Source organism: Bos indicus, chromosome 25 (genome assembly GCF_029378745.1).
Source record: "Bos indicus isolate NIAB-ARS_2022 breed Sahiwal x Tharparkar chromosome 25, NIAB-ARS_B.indTharparkar_mat_pri_1.0, whole genome shotgun sequence".
Classification (NCBI taxonomy): domain Eukaryota; kingdom Metazoa; phylum Chordata; class Mammalia; order Artiodactyla; family Bovidae; genus Bos; species Bos indicus.
Genome location: NC_091784.1, coordinates 38,896,355 through 38,914,118, shown reverse-complemented (window position 1 = coordinate 38,914,118; position 17,764 = coordinate 38,896,355). Strand labels below are relative to the sequence as shown.

General features: G+C 48.5%; 1 protein-coding gene and 1 long non-coding RNA gene across 5 annotated transcripts in view; one reads left to right on the top strand and one right to left on the bottom strand.

Annotated features, from left to right (window-relative positions):
* LMTK2 (lemur tyrosine kinase 2) overlaps positions 1-17,764 on the top strand; it is a 75,086-nt gene that overhangs the window by 50,681 nt on the left and 6,641 nt on the right. For all 4 annotated transcript variants that reach the window (XM_070780201.1, XM_070780200.1, XM_070780203.1 and 1 more), the window contains exons 8-11: positions 1,537-1,621; positions 2,561-2,682; positions 6,823-6,972; positions 8,251-11,209. In XM_070780201.1, coding sequence (XP_070636302.1) covers positions 1,537-1,621; positions 2,561-2,682; positions 6,823-6,972; positions 8,251-11,209 — 3,316 coding nt within the window. The remainder of the gene's footprint in view (positions 1-1,536; positions 1,622-2,560; positions 2,683-6,822; positions 6,973-8,250; positions 11,210-17,764) is intronic.
* On the bottom strand, positions 2,805-13,830 carry LOC109578425 (uncharacterized). The gene is made up of 3 exons (XR_002183682.2): positions 13,083-13,830; positions 12,531-12,766; positions 2,805-11,727 (listed from the first exon to the last, which is right to left on the bottom strand). It is a non-coding gene; the product is annotated as an uncharacterized lncRNA (long non-coding RNA).

Sequence of the window (17,764 nt, the reverse complement as noted above, 5' to 3'; positions counted from 1 at the left end):
GGTGAGAGACAGAAATACTGGCCCTGGAGAGTCGCTTCAGTTCCTTGCGCCTCAGTCTCCTTTTCTGTAAATGGGGACATACCAGTACCCACCTGGGAGGCCTGCTGTGAGGATGAAACGAGGTAACGCGTATCAGGTGCGGGAGAAACGCCTGTGTGTAAAGTGCTTTCTGAACGTGAGCCGGGATGGTGCGGTGGGATCCGTGGTGGTGTGCACCAGCCACTGGATTCCGCCGGCGTTCGCTCTCGTGTCCTCATCCATGTTGTTTGCTCTATTTCAGACACACGAGCTTTGGAAACTAAAATCACTGAAAATAATTTGATAACGTTTTTGATTTTTGGCCATATAAAGACAAACGTTTTAAATTTTGGACTATGGAAATTCAGTTTCTGAGAACTTTTATTTAAGATTTAAAACTGTAAGTTAGGTATTCAGTTCTATTTTAGTTCAGTGACTTTTTCATTCATATGCCAATTGATAATTTAAAAAATCCCAAGGGTTAAAGCTAAAATCCAAAAAATGTAATCTGCTGTGTCTATGGGAAGTTTTTTTTAGAAAAAGTAGGTTTTTACTTTTCAAGTTAGGCAGTTTTTAAAACTAATTTGTTCTTAAATAAACTGAGTAAATCGTTTTAAGTCAGTCTTGAAAATATGCTCTTTGCCTCCCTCTTGGAGAGGTAGAGTTTGGAAGAGAAGAGAGTGAATTGGAGGGGGCTAAATCACTTATTTAAATCACTTATTTGGGGAAGGCAATGGCAACCCACTCCAGTACTCTTGCCTGGAAAATCCCATGGACGGAGGAGCCTGGTAGGCTGCAGTCCATGCAGTCGCGAAGAGTCGGACACGACTGAGAGACTTCACTTTCACTTTTCACTTTCATGCATTGGAGAAGGAAATGGCAACCCACTCCAGTGTTCTTGCCTGGAGAATACTAGGGACGGCGGAGCCTGGTGGGCTGCCATCTATGGGGTCGCACAGAGTCGGACTTAGCAGCAGCAGCAGCAGCAAATCACTTATAATGCTTGCATATCTTTGAAAAAGGAGTTAAAACAAACATTTTTAATAATGCAGATTATTTTAGCGTGCTTGAAGTTGTAACTTTATTCTTTACTTGCAGTTAAGAGACTACTACTAGACTATTACTCAGGTAATGTAAGGTATTTAAAATAAATTCAGACAAATTAGCCAGTTTAGAATTCTTCTGTGGTAACTCTAAAAATACCAGGAAATGAGCCATAAGTCTGGTATCAATGCAGAACAAGGTACAAATACATTTAGATTTTAACCTGTTAGCAGTCAGAGTGATTTACCAAAAAAAACCAAAACTGATCATCTCCATTCTTTAAGTAATTAGGAATATGGCGTTGCCTTTTTCTATGAAAAAGGATTTTAAAACATAAATTATTTATCAGGGAACTCAATACACTTACCACCCTGATTTCCCAAGAAAGCCTTTTTCCACAGCAGTTCCATGTCATGTCATCCTGGGTGTTGATTCGCCTTGTTCTCATGTTCACTTCACTCTTTCTGTTTTCAGTGACTTAGCCCTGAGAAACTGCTTTCTTACCTCGGACTTAAATGTGAAAGTGGGTGATTATGGAATAGGATTCAGCAGGTACAAGGTAAGCCAGAGGTTTAAGGGTTCTCTCTCTGATCTAATTTAATGCTCATGAAGTGGTCATATCACAAAATGCCATGCCTGTTTGGAAAGGGAGGGTAAATAATTATTGCTGCTATATAATAAAATATACACATCATATATAAATATTTCTGTTACATGTTTGGTAAAATTTCAGCTCAAATCAGTAAGCTTGGGATTTGAGTTTTTCAGCTCTCATAAATATATCCCCCAAAGAAAATAAGTAAAGTACCTGTGAAATTTTTATTTGTGTGTGTTTGTTTAGCCCAGCTGAGTAAGGTGGCTTACTCTGGGGCAAAAAAAAAAAAAAATTGATGCAAATGTAAGTCTGTTCTTAGTCTCCATAGTAGCTCTAGTATCTTGAGCACTTGCTGTATGCCACCCAGGCACTATGAAGGACTTGCCCACGTGGTCTCATGTAGTCCTCATTGTAAAGGGAGGGCTGGCACGTCTTCCTAATCTTACAGGTCAGGAGTAAGGCTCAAGTTTGCTGCTTGCTCAAGAGTCACAGAGCTGGTAGATGGTTGAACGTTGACTCAACAGTCTGTCCAATTCGAAAGCCTGCACTCTTACTCATTAACCACCCTGTTCTTCTGCTCAGGAATACAGCCCAGCATAGTTTACAAGATATTTTGCTCAGTCTGTGTTCTGTGCATCAGACACGGCGTACTTTCCTTTTCCAGGAAGGGAGACTGAGCAGGTGTTCATGGTTCAGAAACCAGCTCATGAGGCCCAGGAGGCTGATTCAGAGAAACCCTCCACCCACCCTCTGCCCGGAAACTCTGTCTCTGTGTCCATTTCTTTTTCTGACTTGTGTTTTTGGGTAGAGTATGTGTTTTCTGAGAATGACCTGGGATTAAGTTACTGAGCTCACTAGAAGTGTTAGAGAATTCAAAATTCTGTGTGCTTTCTTACAAAACAGGAGGATTATATTGAGACAGATGATAAAAAATTTTTCCCTCTTCGGTGGACTGCTCCAGAATTAGTAACCAGCTTTCAAGACAGACTGCTAACTGCAGATCAAACTAAATATAGTAATATCTGGTATGTATCGATTTACCATTCGATTAGGCTTTTGTTATTAACAGAGTCCTAACTTCTTTCTTCTCAAATACTTTCTTAAGGGAAAGTATAATAATTGAATGAGATGTAGGAATACCAGTGACTGATGATGTGAAAGACAATTTATTGACATCATAGCAATGATCCCAGTTTTTGCAATGGTGCAATAACTTTTACCCATTCAATAGTAATAATCTCCATAAAAGCAGGAACCAAGGCTGTTTTCTTTGCCTACTATAGGGCCTTGTTTATAGTAGATGTTTAATAAATATTAATTGAGTGAATGAAAAAACTGAAAGAGGTATGTAAGACTAACAGTTTCTGTTACAGCTTTCTAAATTTATATCTACTTTTTTTTTTGGTGCTGTTGTCCTGCTTTTTCTATTTTTTTTTGCTTCTTACTTTCTTATGGAATTTTTTTCTTTTCCTCGTAGTTTGGGAGCTGTGTAGTCTATTGCTATGATTGTATTGGCTACCCTAGAAATAACATGCATACTTAACTTAGTCTAACAGTAGTTCTTACTTTGGCCCCTTTCTGAGCAATACAAGGACCCCAGGGTATTTTAACATGCTTTAAATTTACACCACACACACACACACACACACACACACACACACATGCAATTATGTTCATCATTGTGAGGTATCTTATTTTTTTTCTCTTAACCCCACAAGATGTTATTTTTCTTAACATCAGTGTTTGTTTAGGTTTATCCACATAATTAAATCACTTTGCTTTTTTTCTTAAATTTCCCGCAAATCTCAGACCTTCTATTGGGGCTTACTCTCCTTCTATCTGAAGTATGTCCTTCAGAATTCCCTGTGGTGCAGTCTCCCTGGTAACAGACTCTCAGGTCTTTTTCTGTAGGTCTGAGCATACCTCTGTTTTGTCCTCATTCTTGAAGTGTATTTTTTTACTTGGTGACAGTTATTTTCTCTCCGTGTATTGAAGATCTCACTCCACTGTCTTCTGGCTTCCATTGTTGCTCTTGAGAAGTCAGCCGTAAGTCTCCCTAAGCTCTGTGAAGGTAACGTGACTTTTTCTCTCTGGCTGCTTTTAAACTCTTCTCTTGGTCTTTTGTTTTTTTGTAGTTTCACTGTAATATGTGTGGGTGTGGACTTTTTTGTTTTTCTGCTTGGCATTTCATCTTAGGTGGGTGTTCTCAGCCCTTATCCTCCCAATAACTGCCTCAGCCCCATTTTTCCTTCTTTTGGAAGTCTGATTAGACACGAGTCACGACCTCTTGCTTTGTCTTTTGTCTCTTATTCTCTCCTTCAGCTCCCTGTGCCACACTCTAGATCATTTTTCAGACCTGTGCTCTAGCTGCTAATTCTTGGTCTTTTTAAAATTCCTTCTTCGGCTGTGTCTATTCCTCTATTAAATCTCTACTGAATTTTATAGTTCAGGTAATTGGCTTTTCTGTTTTAGGAGGTCTATTTGATTTTTTTAAAAACTGTCCCAGAGTGTTTTAAAGTTCAGTTATGACCTGCACCCGGTAATTCCCGTGTCTGCGGTCTTCGTGGCTCTGATCTTCCTGGTTCCCGGTGGTGCCGTGTTTCCTCGGGGCCGTCTGCTGGTGAGGACCCTGGAAGCCTGGCCTTGAGAACATTCCCCCAGAGAGGTGCACCTGTGCTTGCGTCCGCTCTCTGGGTGTCCTGGCTCGGCAGGGACCGCAGCAGCCCAGGGCTTTCTGTATTCAGCCTGAGGTCTTTGGGGCACTCGGATGGTGTGAGCTTGGGCTGCGAATCCCAGTAAGGCCAGCTCTGTGGTCACCGCTTCTTCGGGACTGTCCATCCCCCTACCCCTGCCGCAGGCACACGCACACGTGTACTCAACATACATGTACACACACACTCACAGTCACAAACGTGCACTCACTCACAGGGCCTCGGTGCCAAGCCAGCTTGCCCCCCCGGGCTCCTGGGGGGCAGGTGTGTCCCCACCATGGTGAGGAGGTCTCTGTGAGGCCCCCTGTTGGGCAGGGCCAGGGCTTGGGCCTGTGCACCGTTGAGCCTTGCTCGCTACAGATAGGTGTGTGGGTCCCGTGCTCCGGCAGGCGCCACGGTCAGACACAGCGTGGCATTCTTTGTTCTCTGAGCTCCAAGTTCTGTCCAGTGAGTTCTCTGCCGGCTTCTCTGTTGTTGATATGTTTTATACGAAGTTGCCTTTCACGCATCATCCGTATTGTTACTGTTCTCAGTGGGGTGATTGACCTGAAGACTTACCCTGCGTTCCCAGAGATGGAGCCTGCCCATTGTTTCTGATGGGGCGAGAAGCCCTGGCGCAGGGCTGCCGGTGGTGTCAGCTTCTGCCCGAGGCAGGGACCACACTGCCCTGTGCTGGGGGTGACCTGAGGGTCTTGGTTCCATGAGTTTGGTGGAAGAGGAGAGAAGAGCTACAGGACGTTTTTCCTTCCAGAAGAAAGCAGGCCACTGGTCCTTAGGGAGACAGGGAATGGTGGGCAGTGGCTGATACCGCTTTTCCTGAGGAGACTGGGCAGAAAGACGAGGGAATAGGGAGCCGCAGGATGGGCCTTGAATAGGGGGACACGTCTCATCTTCCTTGGTGGCCTGCGTGAGAAGACGCACGAGGGATGCTGGAGAGAGGTGTTAGGAGTGGGGAGCTGAGAAAGCCCAGGCCTCATGTGCTCTGAAGAGCAGCGGAGGGGCTGAGGAGAGGGCTGGTTCAGGAACAGGCCTTATGGGGGGAGAGAAAGGGCGTCAGGGGTCTGGAGAAGCTGAGGTGGGCAGAGGTGCATGCCCAGGATCAGATCAGGTGCTGAAAACACTCACTGTGCCCCAGTCAGAGACTGCCTTTGTGGTCTTTAGCATTTCATGGAAACTTTTTATTTTCCTTAATTAAATAAGTTGGTAATTCCCTAAAGTCATTGACAGTGTCTTAAACTTCTTTTTCATCCAAGATGGCTCTCTGCTCCTAGCAGTTCTGTGCCAAGGGCACGTCTCCCTTCTTGAACTGGACTAGAGATTTGGGTTCTTTTATTTCCTTGATAGAAATGCCCTCTCCACCTAGATACTGAATATGTTGATTTACTCACTGATTTGTGAGATAAGCGTAAAGAGAATTTAACTCGTAAGTTATATTGTACTCTGCAGTGTCAAATAATAGATTGATGTATTCAAATACAGCTTATTTTTCTGGTGGGTGTCGGTCATCATCATGTGAATCATCAGTAGCTACATCTGACAGGAGTCACAGCCACATGAGAGCTTTCTAAGCATGCAGCCATGCCTGCATCTGCCAGCTAAGAGTCCTCAGCGGTGGGTGCTCAGTACCAGCGTCCGGGTGACACAGATGACCAGCCAGGTCCAGGAGCCACTGCAGAAAATAGATTGTAACACGCGACGGGAGGGGAGTGGTGGGGAGGAACACGGAGACCACGTAGAGGAGGTATCCCCCCCAACCCACCAGCAAAGGCCATTTCCAAGGGGACAGCGCTGGGCACACGGGCGGGCGGGGCAGGTACAGAGCAGGTGGTCCCTTGCCTGTGGTGACGGTACCCGTAGGCAGTGAGTGATCCGGGCAGGTGGCCTCTTCCACCAAGCAGTGAAGAGTCGTCCTTCCTGATAGCGGAAAGCCCTGAATACTCAGAATAACTACAATAGGAAACACACAGGTCAACAGGGAAGACCTGTTCACTTTGGAAGTTCCACTGCTTACTACTGTTGTGAATGGGATTCCCTGCCCCCCGCCACCAAAACCCTCAGAATTCCGTGTGTTTACCCTATATCTAGCCGTGTTGCTGAATCCTTTCAAGGCCATTGTAATGATCTTTTATGATTCCTTGAGTTTTAAAGTTGACAGTCATTTGAATGCTTCCTTGTGATTATTGCCTCTAGCTCCACCTAATTATTTTTTTTTTTTTTACCTTGGCCGGAACTCCTAAAGTAACATTCTGTTAGTCAGTCTGAGGAGGCGTTCTTGCTGTGGTCCACACCTTAATAGAAGTGCTTGCTTTTTAAGTCATGTTAAAGCGCTATCTTGAATAACCTCTTCCGTAGCCCCTTGTGCTTGAAATGACTGATGGCTGTATGTGTAAAACTGTGGGTGTTACAAATTCAGTATCTGAAGAGAGAAAGATGTGCTTTTTTATTCCCCCACAGGTCCCTGGGTGTGACGCTTTGGGAGCTCTTTGAGAATGCTGCTCAGCCTTATTCCAACCTCTCCAATTTAGATGTTCTCAACCAGGTCATTCGAGAGAGAGACACGAAACTCCCAAAGCCCCAGCTGGAGCAGCCCTACTCCGACAGATGGTGGGTAACTTCACGTCACCTTCTCTCAGAAGCCGAAGAAAGTCTGTCTCCACAAGTCTTAGTTATATATTCCCTGATTTTCAACAGTAAATGTTATGAAAAGCAATCATTTATATATTATTCATGACTGATTTTAGAATTAACATCTAGTTTTTAAAATGTAATACTGTTTAAAAAAAAAAAGTGTAGAACCAGCAGGAATTTCTGTCTTATACATGTGATAAGAAACTTGTTAAGTCTGAGTTAATTCTAAGAATCAGTTTGAGGGCATTTGCTATCGTGGAATTGTTTTTGAACAAGGCTGTATGTGTGACACTCAGCGTGTGATGAGACAGGTAGCACAGACATGATTGGGTTTGAATTGGCACCTGAGGCAGTTTGCATAATGTGTGTTGACATTTGCAAAAACAAATTTACTTCTTAAGAGTCTCCAGACCCGTTCTTACCTCAGTTTCCAGGTAGAGTCGGGCTCCCCTGTGTCGAGGCCCCTGTCCGTGCCACCCTGTGCTCAGCGGGTGTTGCCCCTGCATCTGGTTGCCCTTACGTGTGGGCACTGCTCAGCCCCTCACCCGACTTGCTAGAACTAACTCACCCAGAATAACTGGATGTTTCTGCCATAAATTTAATACCATGACATCGTCGTCCTGTCTTCCCTTCCACTCACGGCCGCAGTTTAAGGCGTTGCCTGTATTCAGGCAACCCTTTGAAGACCATCTCCTGGCTGCCACCTACTCTGGGCTTCTGTTTCTGCTCTTGCTCTCCACCCTCAGCTCCTTTGGTGGCCTGAGGGAAGCATGTGCTGCAGAAGGTCGTGGTGTTCCTTTCTGTCGGGGGAATTGTTAGAGAGTAGTCACCACGGCCTGTGTCTGTGTGAGTCCTTGCAAAATAGAGTGAGTAAGTCTCATACGTTAGACACGTGCATTCTTGACTAAGCAGGAGACCGATGGCAGTTGTGTTCAGAGGAGAGCATTTTAGGGCTGCTTGTAAATTCAGTGGCTGAGCGCGTGGAAAACACCAGAAGAACAAACGACAAGGCCAGAAGAATTGCAGTGATGCTGCACAGGGTCCTAAGGATGCAGAAATCAGTGGCCAGATTTTCTCTCTCCATTTCCACTTTCCCCCAGAGCTCACCATGAACCAGACTCCTGCTGGTGGCCAGCAAAGTGATTCAAGTGTTGGGACTTCTTGGGTGTTGAGCTGGCCTAGGGGGTCCTTGTGAGGTCTTTTCTTGTTTTAAAACAATTTGTCATCTGTCCACTAATCTCCTGTCTCGCTCAGGTATGAAGTCTTGCAGTTCTGCTGGCTGTCACCAGATAAGCGGCCAGCAGCGGAGGACGTGCACCGGCTGCTCACCTACCTGCGGATGCAAAGCCAGAGGGACCCGGAAGTGGACTTTGAGCAGCAGTGGAACGCACTCAAGCCCACTGCAAACAGCAGAGACGCTGCAAGTAACGCCGCCTTCCCCATCCTCGACCACTTCACCAGGGACCGGCTCGGCAGAGAGATGGAGGAGGTCCTCACTGTGACCGAGACCAGCCAAGGCCTGAGCTTCGAGTACGTCTGGGAGGCGGCCAAGCACGACCATTTCGACGACCGTAGCCGGGGCCCCCCGGATGAAGCCTTGTCCTACACCAGCATTTTCTTCCCCACGGAAGCGTTTGAGAGCTCGCTCTCAGACCCCGGTCCTGGCAAGCAGGATGACAATGGCCAGGATGTCCCCCTGCGGGCCCCCGGGGTGGTGCCCGTTTTCGATGCCCACAACCTTTCTGTCGGAAGCGACTACTACATCCAGTTAGAGGAAAAAAGCCGTAGCAACTTGGAGCTAGATTACCCGCCCGCTCTGCTCACGACAGAGATGGATAATCCTGAGAGGCTTGGGGATGGCGCATCCCAGTGTCTGACGCTCAGGAGCCTGGAGCTTGAGGAGTCCAGTACAGAGGAGGATTTCTTCCAGAACAGTGCAGACCCCAAAGACGCCAGCAGACCCGAGGAGGCGCACAGCACCAAGGGCCCCGAGAGCCCTTTCAACAGTTTATTTAATGACCTTGACAAGTCAGAGGCTTTGCCCAGTCACCAAAAAATATTTGACTTGATGGAACTAAATGGAGTCCAAGCTGACTTTAAGCCTCCCACCCTGAGTTCAAGTTTGGATGACCCCAAAGAGTCCGTAATCGCACGCCACTTGGAGAGGGAAAAGCCCCGTAAGCTTTTTGACTGTGAGCCTCTTTACTCCACAGACAGACTCGTACACCAAGATGGATTTGATCAGCTGGACAGTGAAGAGTTGTCAGAAAACTTTTTATTTCTTCAAGAGAAGAACTTACTGAAAGACTCTTTGTCCAGCAAAGAGCATGTAAATGATCTGCAGACAGAACTCAGAAATGCTGGCTTTCCTGAATCCATGTTAGAAACTCCCAGTAGAAAGTCTGTAGAGGCTGAGTCTAAGTTTGCTGAAAATAAACCCTACTCTTCGCTGCAGGAGAGCATCAGCGTGCACGGCAAGGAGTCGGGTGCAGCGCCCAAGGGTGGCACTGGGGCAGCGGCCTCCCCTTGCTCCCCACAGCCGCAGGTACCTCCTACCTCGCTCGAAACCCAGGGGCCGCCTCATGATGTCCCCCCGGGGGCGGCCCTGAAGCAGGGCGGAGCCAGGCCCACGCATCCAGAGGGCGGTGTCTGTGAAGATAGCACCTGCCGAGAGGCAAACCCAGACTCCACGCCCGCCCCACCGGACACCCCCGCCCCCACTGGCAACGGGTCCCCGGCCCTGACTCAGCACGGGGAGGGGGCCGTGAGCCTGGCCCAGAGCGACCCCAGCCTGGTCCAGGACACCGCTGCCAGCAAGGTGAGTATAGGGAACGGCCTCCCAGAATCGAGGCAGAACTTAAAAAACCAGCTGCCTTTGGAAGACCACGGCCCTCGAGGCCCGCGGGAGAGAGCCCGGGAGGCCGCCGAGGTCCTGGGGCAGCTGGGTCGTAGAGATGCTGCTGCAGAGGAGGGCGGCTTGGTGTCCACCCTCTCCTCAGACTCGGCCAGTCAGGACAGCCTCCTGGAGGACAGCTTGTCGGCGCCCGGCCCCGCCTCTGAGCCGTCTGTGGAGACCCCGGACTCCCTGGATTCCATGGACGTCCGTGAGGCTTTCCTGGGCTCCTTAGGGCCTCACGCGCCACAGAAACTCCTGACCCCCGACAAGCCAGCGGACAGTGGTTACGAGACAGAGAACCTGGAGTCCCCCGAGTGGACGCTACACCCGGCCCCCGAGGGCGCTGCGGCGCCCGACACCACCTCGGCGGGTGAGGACACGCCCACCGGGCTGCCTCCCAAGCCCGTCATCGTCATCTCAGATGCCACCGACAGCCACAGAGGCACGGAGGTGACCTCGCAGACCGCTGCGCCTGCGTCCCAGGGCTCGCACCGAGACTCCGCGTACTTCTCAGACAACGACTCTGAGCCCGACAGGAGGTCGGAGGGGGCCCTGGGCACCTCGGTGTCGGCCCTGGGAGCGGACCAGCCCCTGCCTGAGCCTGGTGTCCCGCTGCAGAGTCCCAGCCCCCTGGACAGCTGCCTGGACAGCAGCCTGGACAGCAGCAGCAGCCCGCCTGACCCTAGCTGTCCTCCTGCTCCGCAGAAATCCCGTCACCTGGAATCCAGAGAACCCGCAGAACCAGCTCCCCTTGACCCTCCCACACACACACTTCCCCCTGACGACGAGGCCGGCAGCCCCTCGAGTCTGCAGAACTCGGAGCTGAGCAGCGGGGACGACCTCGAGGCCCCCGAGGAGCCCCCCTGCACGCTGGCTTCCACCGGCACCAACACCGACGAGCTCCTGGCGCTGACCCATGCCCCGCTCCGCTGCGGCGGCCCCGCGGCGCCAACTCCAGAGAAGGCCTTGTGCGGCCACTCCGAGGGCCCCAAGCTGAAGGAGCCGGACGTGGAGGGAAAGTACCTGGGGAAGCTCGGCGTGTCGGGCATGCTGGACCTTGCCGAGGATGGGATGGACGCCGACGAGGAGGACGAGAACAGCGAAGACTCGGATGAGGACCTGCGGGCCTTCACCCTGCACAGCCTGAGCTCCGAGTCCGAGGACGAGGCCGAGCACCCGGTGCCCGTGGTCCTCAGCCGCGACGACGGCCGCCACCTGCGGAGCCTGCTGAAGCCTGTGGACCCGCTGCCCGGCTGCAGGAGGGAGAGGAAGGCGGTGACGTTCTTTGACGACGTCACAGTCTATCTCTTTGACCAGGTATCTGTTCCCTGTCCCCTCCGGGTTGTCATGTTGGAGATTCCAGCATGTGTTGGGGCAACGAGCGTGCTCGGGTTTTCCGACTGCTGTTCTGAGGACACTGACTGTGATTTCTCAGAAAAAGGAGTTTGGGGGTGGTTACAGCATCAGTTTGTGAGATCTGCATGGGGAACTCCTGTCACATGAAGGGGAAGGGTCTGCGTGCTCCTCCCGGGTGTCCCGGCAGAGCCGCCCAGTCACTCGTCCTTCCAGAGCAGACGAGTGTCCGCGGGCGGTCGGCAGCAACGCCCAGTGCCCAGGAGTGGCTGGAACCGTCCGAGGCTCACAGGTAGCCCTGGAGACACTGACCAGCCGCGGTGCCTGTGGAGCAGGGGCGGGGGTGGCAAGACAGCGGGGCAGGGCGAGAAGGGATCACCTGGCCTCAGCGTTTGTGTTTTGTCAAAAGCTGTTGAAATTCACGGGTCCCTTTCTTCACCTTCTCGGTGCACTTGAATTGTTCCGTTCACAGAGCGGATGACCTGTAGGTGGAATGACAAAAGAGTTATGAATTGTGTGTTGTGAGCAGTGTGGGCAGGCGCTGGGGAAGATGTCTGGGGGTCTTGCTGGAGCAGTGAGGTGGACCCAGCCCCGTGGAAGCCGCTGCCTGGTCTACGGAAGGGCTGCACTCGTGTGGTGACTTGGTGGGGAGGAGGTGATGTTTTGATGGGTTCTGGAGACGGGGCAGGATCGCCTAAGAGCCAGACTCAAGGCACGAGAACAAAGGTACGGAAATCAGGTGTGTGAGACACGCTCAGTAGGTGTGAGATTTGTCATAGAGTGGAAAAGTGGGTCAGGTCCCAAAGAAAGTCCTGAAAATCTTCTGCAGTGGCCAGTCGGTCCCATGCGGCTTCCATGGAGTCGTAGCTACCCGTGGGTTCAGACTGATGGCTGGTAGGTACCTTCCTGCTCTTGCTGTACAGCTTCATGAGCCTATTTTGAAGTGGTTTGGTTTTTAAGTGGTTTGAGTTCCTTAGCTCCAGAGTTTTCACTGAGCATCATGGGTTTTGGCAGCTCTGCCTCGGTTATTTCCCCATTGGCTCAGCGGGTGCTTGGTGAACGCTGACTCAACTTACTTGTGACATCACAGCCCAGCAAGTGAATATCTGGGCGCCCCCCTTCCCACGTAGGGTCTCCTTAGCTTTGCTGTGCGTCGGGGGGTCTCCCAGCGTTGCTCACGGGCCCTTCCGTGAGCCTGGTGGGGGTGTTGGACCCTCCGCTCTCGCACAGCCCCCTCTGGACGCACAGTGTTCTCAAGGCCACCACAGTGGATGGTGACGCTTACTTGCAGGTGAGGTGACACACGGCCACACCATTCAGCCTGTCACAGGGCAGGTGAGCTCTGCGCTCAGTCCTGTGCATCCCAGCGTGGGTCACTGTGACGACAGGGCCTGGCCCGGCGGTGTGGGAGGTAGTGTCACAGCCCAGAGCCCCCGGACTCTGAGGTCCTGGGGCAGATGGGGGAGCTGGGGGTCTGTGTGTTGCGTTTCTTTAGTTCATTTGGTTTACAAAGACATGTTCCTTCAAAAAGAAAAAAAATTCAGTGAGCGTAAGGAAAAATACTTTCTCAGGAAAGATTTTTTTTCAAAGAACAGAAAAACACTCAAGAAAACCAAACTTCTCAGTAATTGCTACTGCTTCTCTCACACACACACACCAGAAACTAACTTTAAGTGCTGAAAAGCATTTAAGAAAACAAAACTTGTCTGTAATTCCTACTGCTTCACACACACACATGTAAGTGCTCTCCATAACCGCCCCCTCCAGAGTAATAGGACTCTTCCATCCCCACAAGGTCCCTGGTTCCCGCCACATCCGTCCCCTGGCAACCACTGACCTGGAGTTCTGTCTTTTCTAGAACCGTGTAAGTGGCAGGAGTGTTGTTACCGTTTAGTCATTAAGTCGTGTCCGACTCTCTCACAACATAGAGTGTACCCGCCAGGCTCCTCCGTCCCCTGGATTTCCCAGGCAAGAAGACTGGAGTGGGTTGCCATTTCCTTCTCCATGAGATCTTCCCTACCCAGAGATAGAACCCACGTCTCGTGTGCTGGGTGGCGGGTCCGTTACGGCTGAGCCGCCCCGGAAGGCCGAGCGGCGGGATTAGATCGTGTGTGACCTTGAGTGTCCAGAGACTCACTCAGTCCGGAGGTCAGGGAGTCCCCACTGCCGCAGGTTGTTCGTTAACCTGCTGGCCAGTATTTACACCAACTGTTTCTGTTCTTATTTTTAATCTTTTTAAAAGTTAAACAGTAAAATTGACCCTTTTTTTGTACAGTGCTGTAAAACTGTAGCGCTCGGGTCACCCTCCCCAGAACCACGAGAGACGCAGCTCCCTCACCCCAGAATACGCCCCGTGCTCGCTCCTGCGCCCTGAGCACCCCTGTATCATTTTACATTCCCACCAGCAGCGTGTGTGGCCCAGCATGTAACCTTCGGAGGCTGACTGTTACACTCTGAGCCGTAGAAGGCGTCGCTTGTTGCCGTAGTCCCTTCCTTTTAGACGTGTTCCATCCTGCGGACATGTGATCGTTGTAACCATTTACTTGCGGAAGCACATTTGGTTTTCTGCTTTGGGGCTATCACAAATAAAGCTGCTTTGAATAACTGTAGGTTTTTGTGTGGACACAATTTTTACTTTGAATCTGAGATAAAGGCCCAGGAGTATGATTGTTGGGTTATATGATGTGTGTGTGTTTAGGCTTTTTTTTTTAATTGAAGTATAACGAGGGACAGGGAAGCCTGGTATGCTGCAGTCCGTGGGGTTGCAAAGAGTTGACCAACGACTTAGTGACTGAACAATAACAATAGTTGATTTATAGTGTATGTTTAGTTTTTAAAGAAAATGACAAACTGTTTTCCAGAGGGGCTGTATCATTTTACATTCCGGACAGCGTACGTGAGGTCTAGTTTCTCGTGGTTTGTTTGTTTTGCTTTGGCCGCACCGTGTGGTTTGTGGGATCTTAGTTCCCCAAGCAGGGAACGCACACGGGCCCGTGGCGGTGAAAGCACCGCGTCTTAACAACTATACTGCCAGGGAATTCTCATTATTTTTTATTTTGGCTTTTCTAACAGACGTGAAGTGATACTGCATCATGGTCTTAAACTGGATCTCCCTATTGGACCGTGATGTTGCTGTCTTTTCGTGGGCTGCTTTGCTATCCACGTGTTCAGTGAGGTGCCCCTTTTGCCCATTTTCTGGGTGAATTCTCTGTGTTCTTTGAATTTTGGAAGTTCTTTATAAGTTCTAGATAAGAGTCCTTTGTCAGATATATGGCTTGGAAATACTTCTCCCAATCTATAGCTTATATCTTTCACAGAGCAAGGGGTTTTTAAGTTTTGATGAATTCCAGTTTATAATTTTTTTTTTCCTGTTTATGGATCATGCTTTAGGTATCATGTCTAAGTTCTTCACCAAACCCTAATTCCTGAATATTTTCTCTAAAAATTTTATATAGTTGTGCATTTTTCATTTAGATCTGTTACACATTTTGAAATAGTTTTTGTATAATGTTTAGGTTGGGGTTCATTGTTTTGCCTCCGGATGGATGTCCAGTTGTTCCAGCACCATCTGTTGAAAATACTATTCTCTCTCCATTGAATTGCTTTTGCACCTTCATCAAAAGTTAAATGGCCATATTTTTTTTAATGGATCTGTTTCTGGACTTTCTGCTCTATTCCATTGATCTGTATGTTTTCCCCTTTACCACAATCTTGGTTCCATTTGCTCCTTGCCAGTATGCAGAAGTGTGGTTGATTTTTGTATGTTGACTCTCTATCCTACTCTACTGATTTATCAGTTCTAGGAATTTTGTTTTCAAATTCCTTGTGGTTTTCTACATGATCAAGCATGTTGCCTGCAAATAGGGACAGGTTTATTCTTTTCCAAACTGTATCTCTTTCATTTCTTTTTCTTACCTTATTACACTAGCTAGGACTTCCAGGACAGTGTTCAATAGAGGGTTTACCTAACATTGATTTTTCAATATTTAATGAGCCTTGCATTCCTGGGAAGTAAAGCCCACTTGGTTTAAGGTATTCTTGTTACATGTTGCTGGATTTGATTTGCTGGTTATCTTGTGGAGGATTTCATGTTGTGGAGGTCTGCATATTGGTCTGTAATTTTGGGAGGTGTTTGACTACTTGGCTGACTTTACTCTGGTGCTGTCTTTGGTTTGGTGTCAAGGTAATGCTGGTCTCATAAAGTGAGTTGGAAAGTCACAGTCGATTGACTAACACAGGTTGGAACGGTGTGGGTCCACTTACACGTGGGTTTTTTTCACTAAACACCTACCAAATACTACACGATCCAAGATTGGTTGAATCTGTGAATGTAGCACCTTGGGTATCAAGGGGCGATGGTACAGTTACAGGTGGATCCTCAGCTGTGCCGGAATCAGTGCCCTCACCCCGCGGGCATCAGTCGGGTCAGCTGTATTCCCTCTTCTGGGAAGAGATTGTGTGGATTTATTGATCTCTCTCTGAAGAACTGCTTTTGGTTTCATGGCATGTTTTCCTTTGTTTTCTTTTTAATTTTATCAATTTCTATTTTATCTTTTATGTCTTCTGCTTGCTTTGGATTTATTTTGCTCTTTTTCTGGACTCTTCCAGTAGAAGCAAGGGATTTGAGACCTTTTTTTCATTTTACTATTAACATTTAATGTAGTAAGTTGCGTTTTTCATTCAAAATATTTTCTGATTTTCCTTGAGACTTTCCCTTTGACCCAAGGATTACTTATTTAAAAAAAAATACTATTTAATTTCCAAGGGTTGGAGGGTTTTTTTAACCTTTCTGTTACTGATTTCCGGTGTAATCTGTTTTGGTCAGAGAACATGCTTTGGAAGGTTTCGGCTCCTTCCTCTGCGTCGCTTCGTCTGCAGAGCCAGCGTGTGGTCTGTCCTGGTCAGTGGGCCACGTGCACCTGAAAGCGTGTGCTTCACTTCTGCCGGGGGGCTTGTTCTCTGAACGCCACACGCGCTTGGTTCCTTTCTTCTGCGCTGTTGCTGATTCTTCTGCTTCTATTCCTTCGTGAGAAGTATTCATTGACGTCTTCGGCTGTAATTACGGATTTGTCTGTTTCTCTTTTCGTTTCTGTCCATTTTTGCTTTGTCCATTTCATAGTTCTCTTGTTAGCACATTTAGAATTAGTACATCTTCTTGGTGAATTGGCCTTCTGTGTCATGCTGTAATGTCATTCTTTATTCCTTTGTGTGAAAGCTACTCCAGCTTTCTCTTGATTAGTAGTTGCGTGCTGCTGCTTTTTTCCATCTTTATACATACCTGCATCCCTGTAGTTAACAGCAATTTCTTCTGGAAAGCACGGTTGCTGCTGCTGCTGCTGCTAAGTCACTTCAGTCGTGTCCGACTCTGTGCAACCCCATAGACGGCAGCCCACCAGGCTCCCCTGTCCCTGGGGTTCTCCAGGCAAGAACACTGGCATGGGTTGCCATTTCCTTCTCCAATGCAGGAAAGTGAAAAATGAAAGTGAAGTCGCTCAGTCGTGTCCGACTCCTAGCGACCCCATGGACTGCAGCCCACCAGGCCCCTCCATCCGGGATTTTCCAGGCAAGAGTACTGCAGTGGGGTGCCATTGCCTTAGGTGGTTTTAAAATCTGTTCTGAAATTTGTTGTCTTTTTGTTCATCGTTGGTCGTTAAGTCACGTCCAGCTCTTCTGTGACTCTGTGGACTGTAGCCCGACACGCTCCTTCGTGCAGATCTCCCAGGCAAGAATACTGGAGTGGGCTGCCATTTCTTCCTCCCTCTTGTCTTTTAACTGGTATGTTTGGGCCACTTAGGTTTAATAGAATTGTTCAAGTCTGGATGGAGGTGCGCCGCTTCGTTCAGTGTCTGTGTTTGTTCCACTAGTTCTTAACAGTTTCCTCTTTCTGCTTTCCTTTTGGTAATCTGAACGGTTTTCAGTCTTCTCTTTTATTTATTGTATTTTTTACTGTATATCTTCTTTTCGTATAGTTTCTGGAATGTTCTTGGAGTTACAGTGTACATGCATTTCACCGCCTCCTTAGAATCAGTGTTTGGCCATGTAAAGTGGAGTGTAGGGGCCTCTGTGCTCTGCAGGCCCGTCACCCTCTCCTGGGCCTGTCCTCAAGTTGTCCAGTGTGCCACACGTCCATTGACTGAACACCCTCCTGCAGCGCTCCCTGCTTCACTCCCTGTCATCAGACACGCTTTCAGGAGCTGCAGAGGAGTAGGACTGGGCTCACTCAGGCGGTTACCACTGTTCTTTCTCCATTTCTTATGTCCCGGGTTCCTTTCTGTTAGCATTTCCTTTCTGTTTGTTTGGCTTTTTTTTTTTAAAGCAAATTCCCCTGGTTTTTCTTCACCTGGGAGTCTCTGTATTTCCCACTCATTTCTTAAGGATATTTTTCCTGAGCATGGACTTCTCAGGCCACTGTGTTTCTTTTCAGCATCGTCTCTGACTGCCCTCGGGAGTCTGTCTGTGTCGTTCAGGAGTATGATTATGGGTTTCTGGATTACAGGCATAGATTTGTTTGTTTCATTT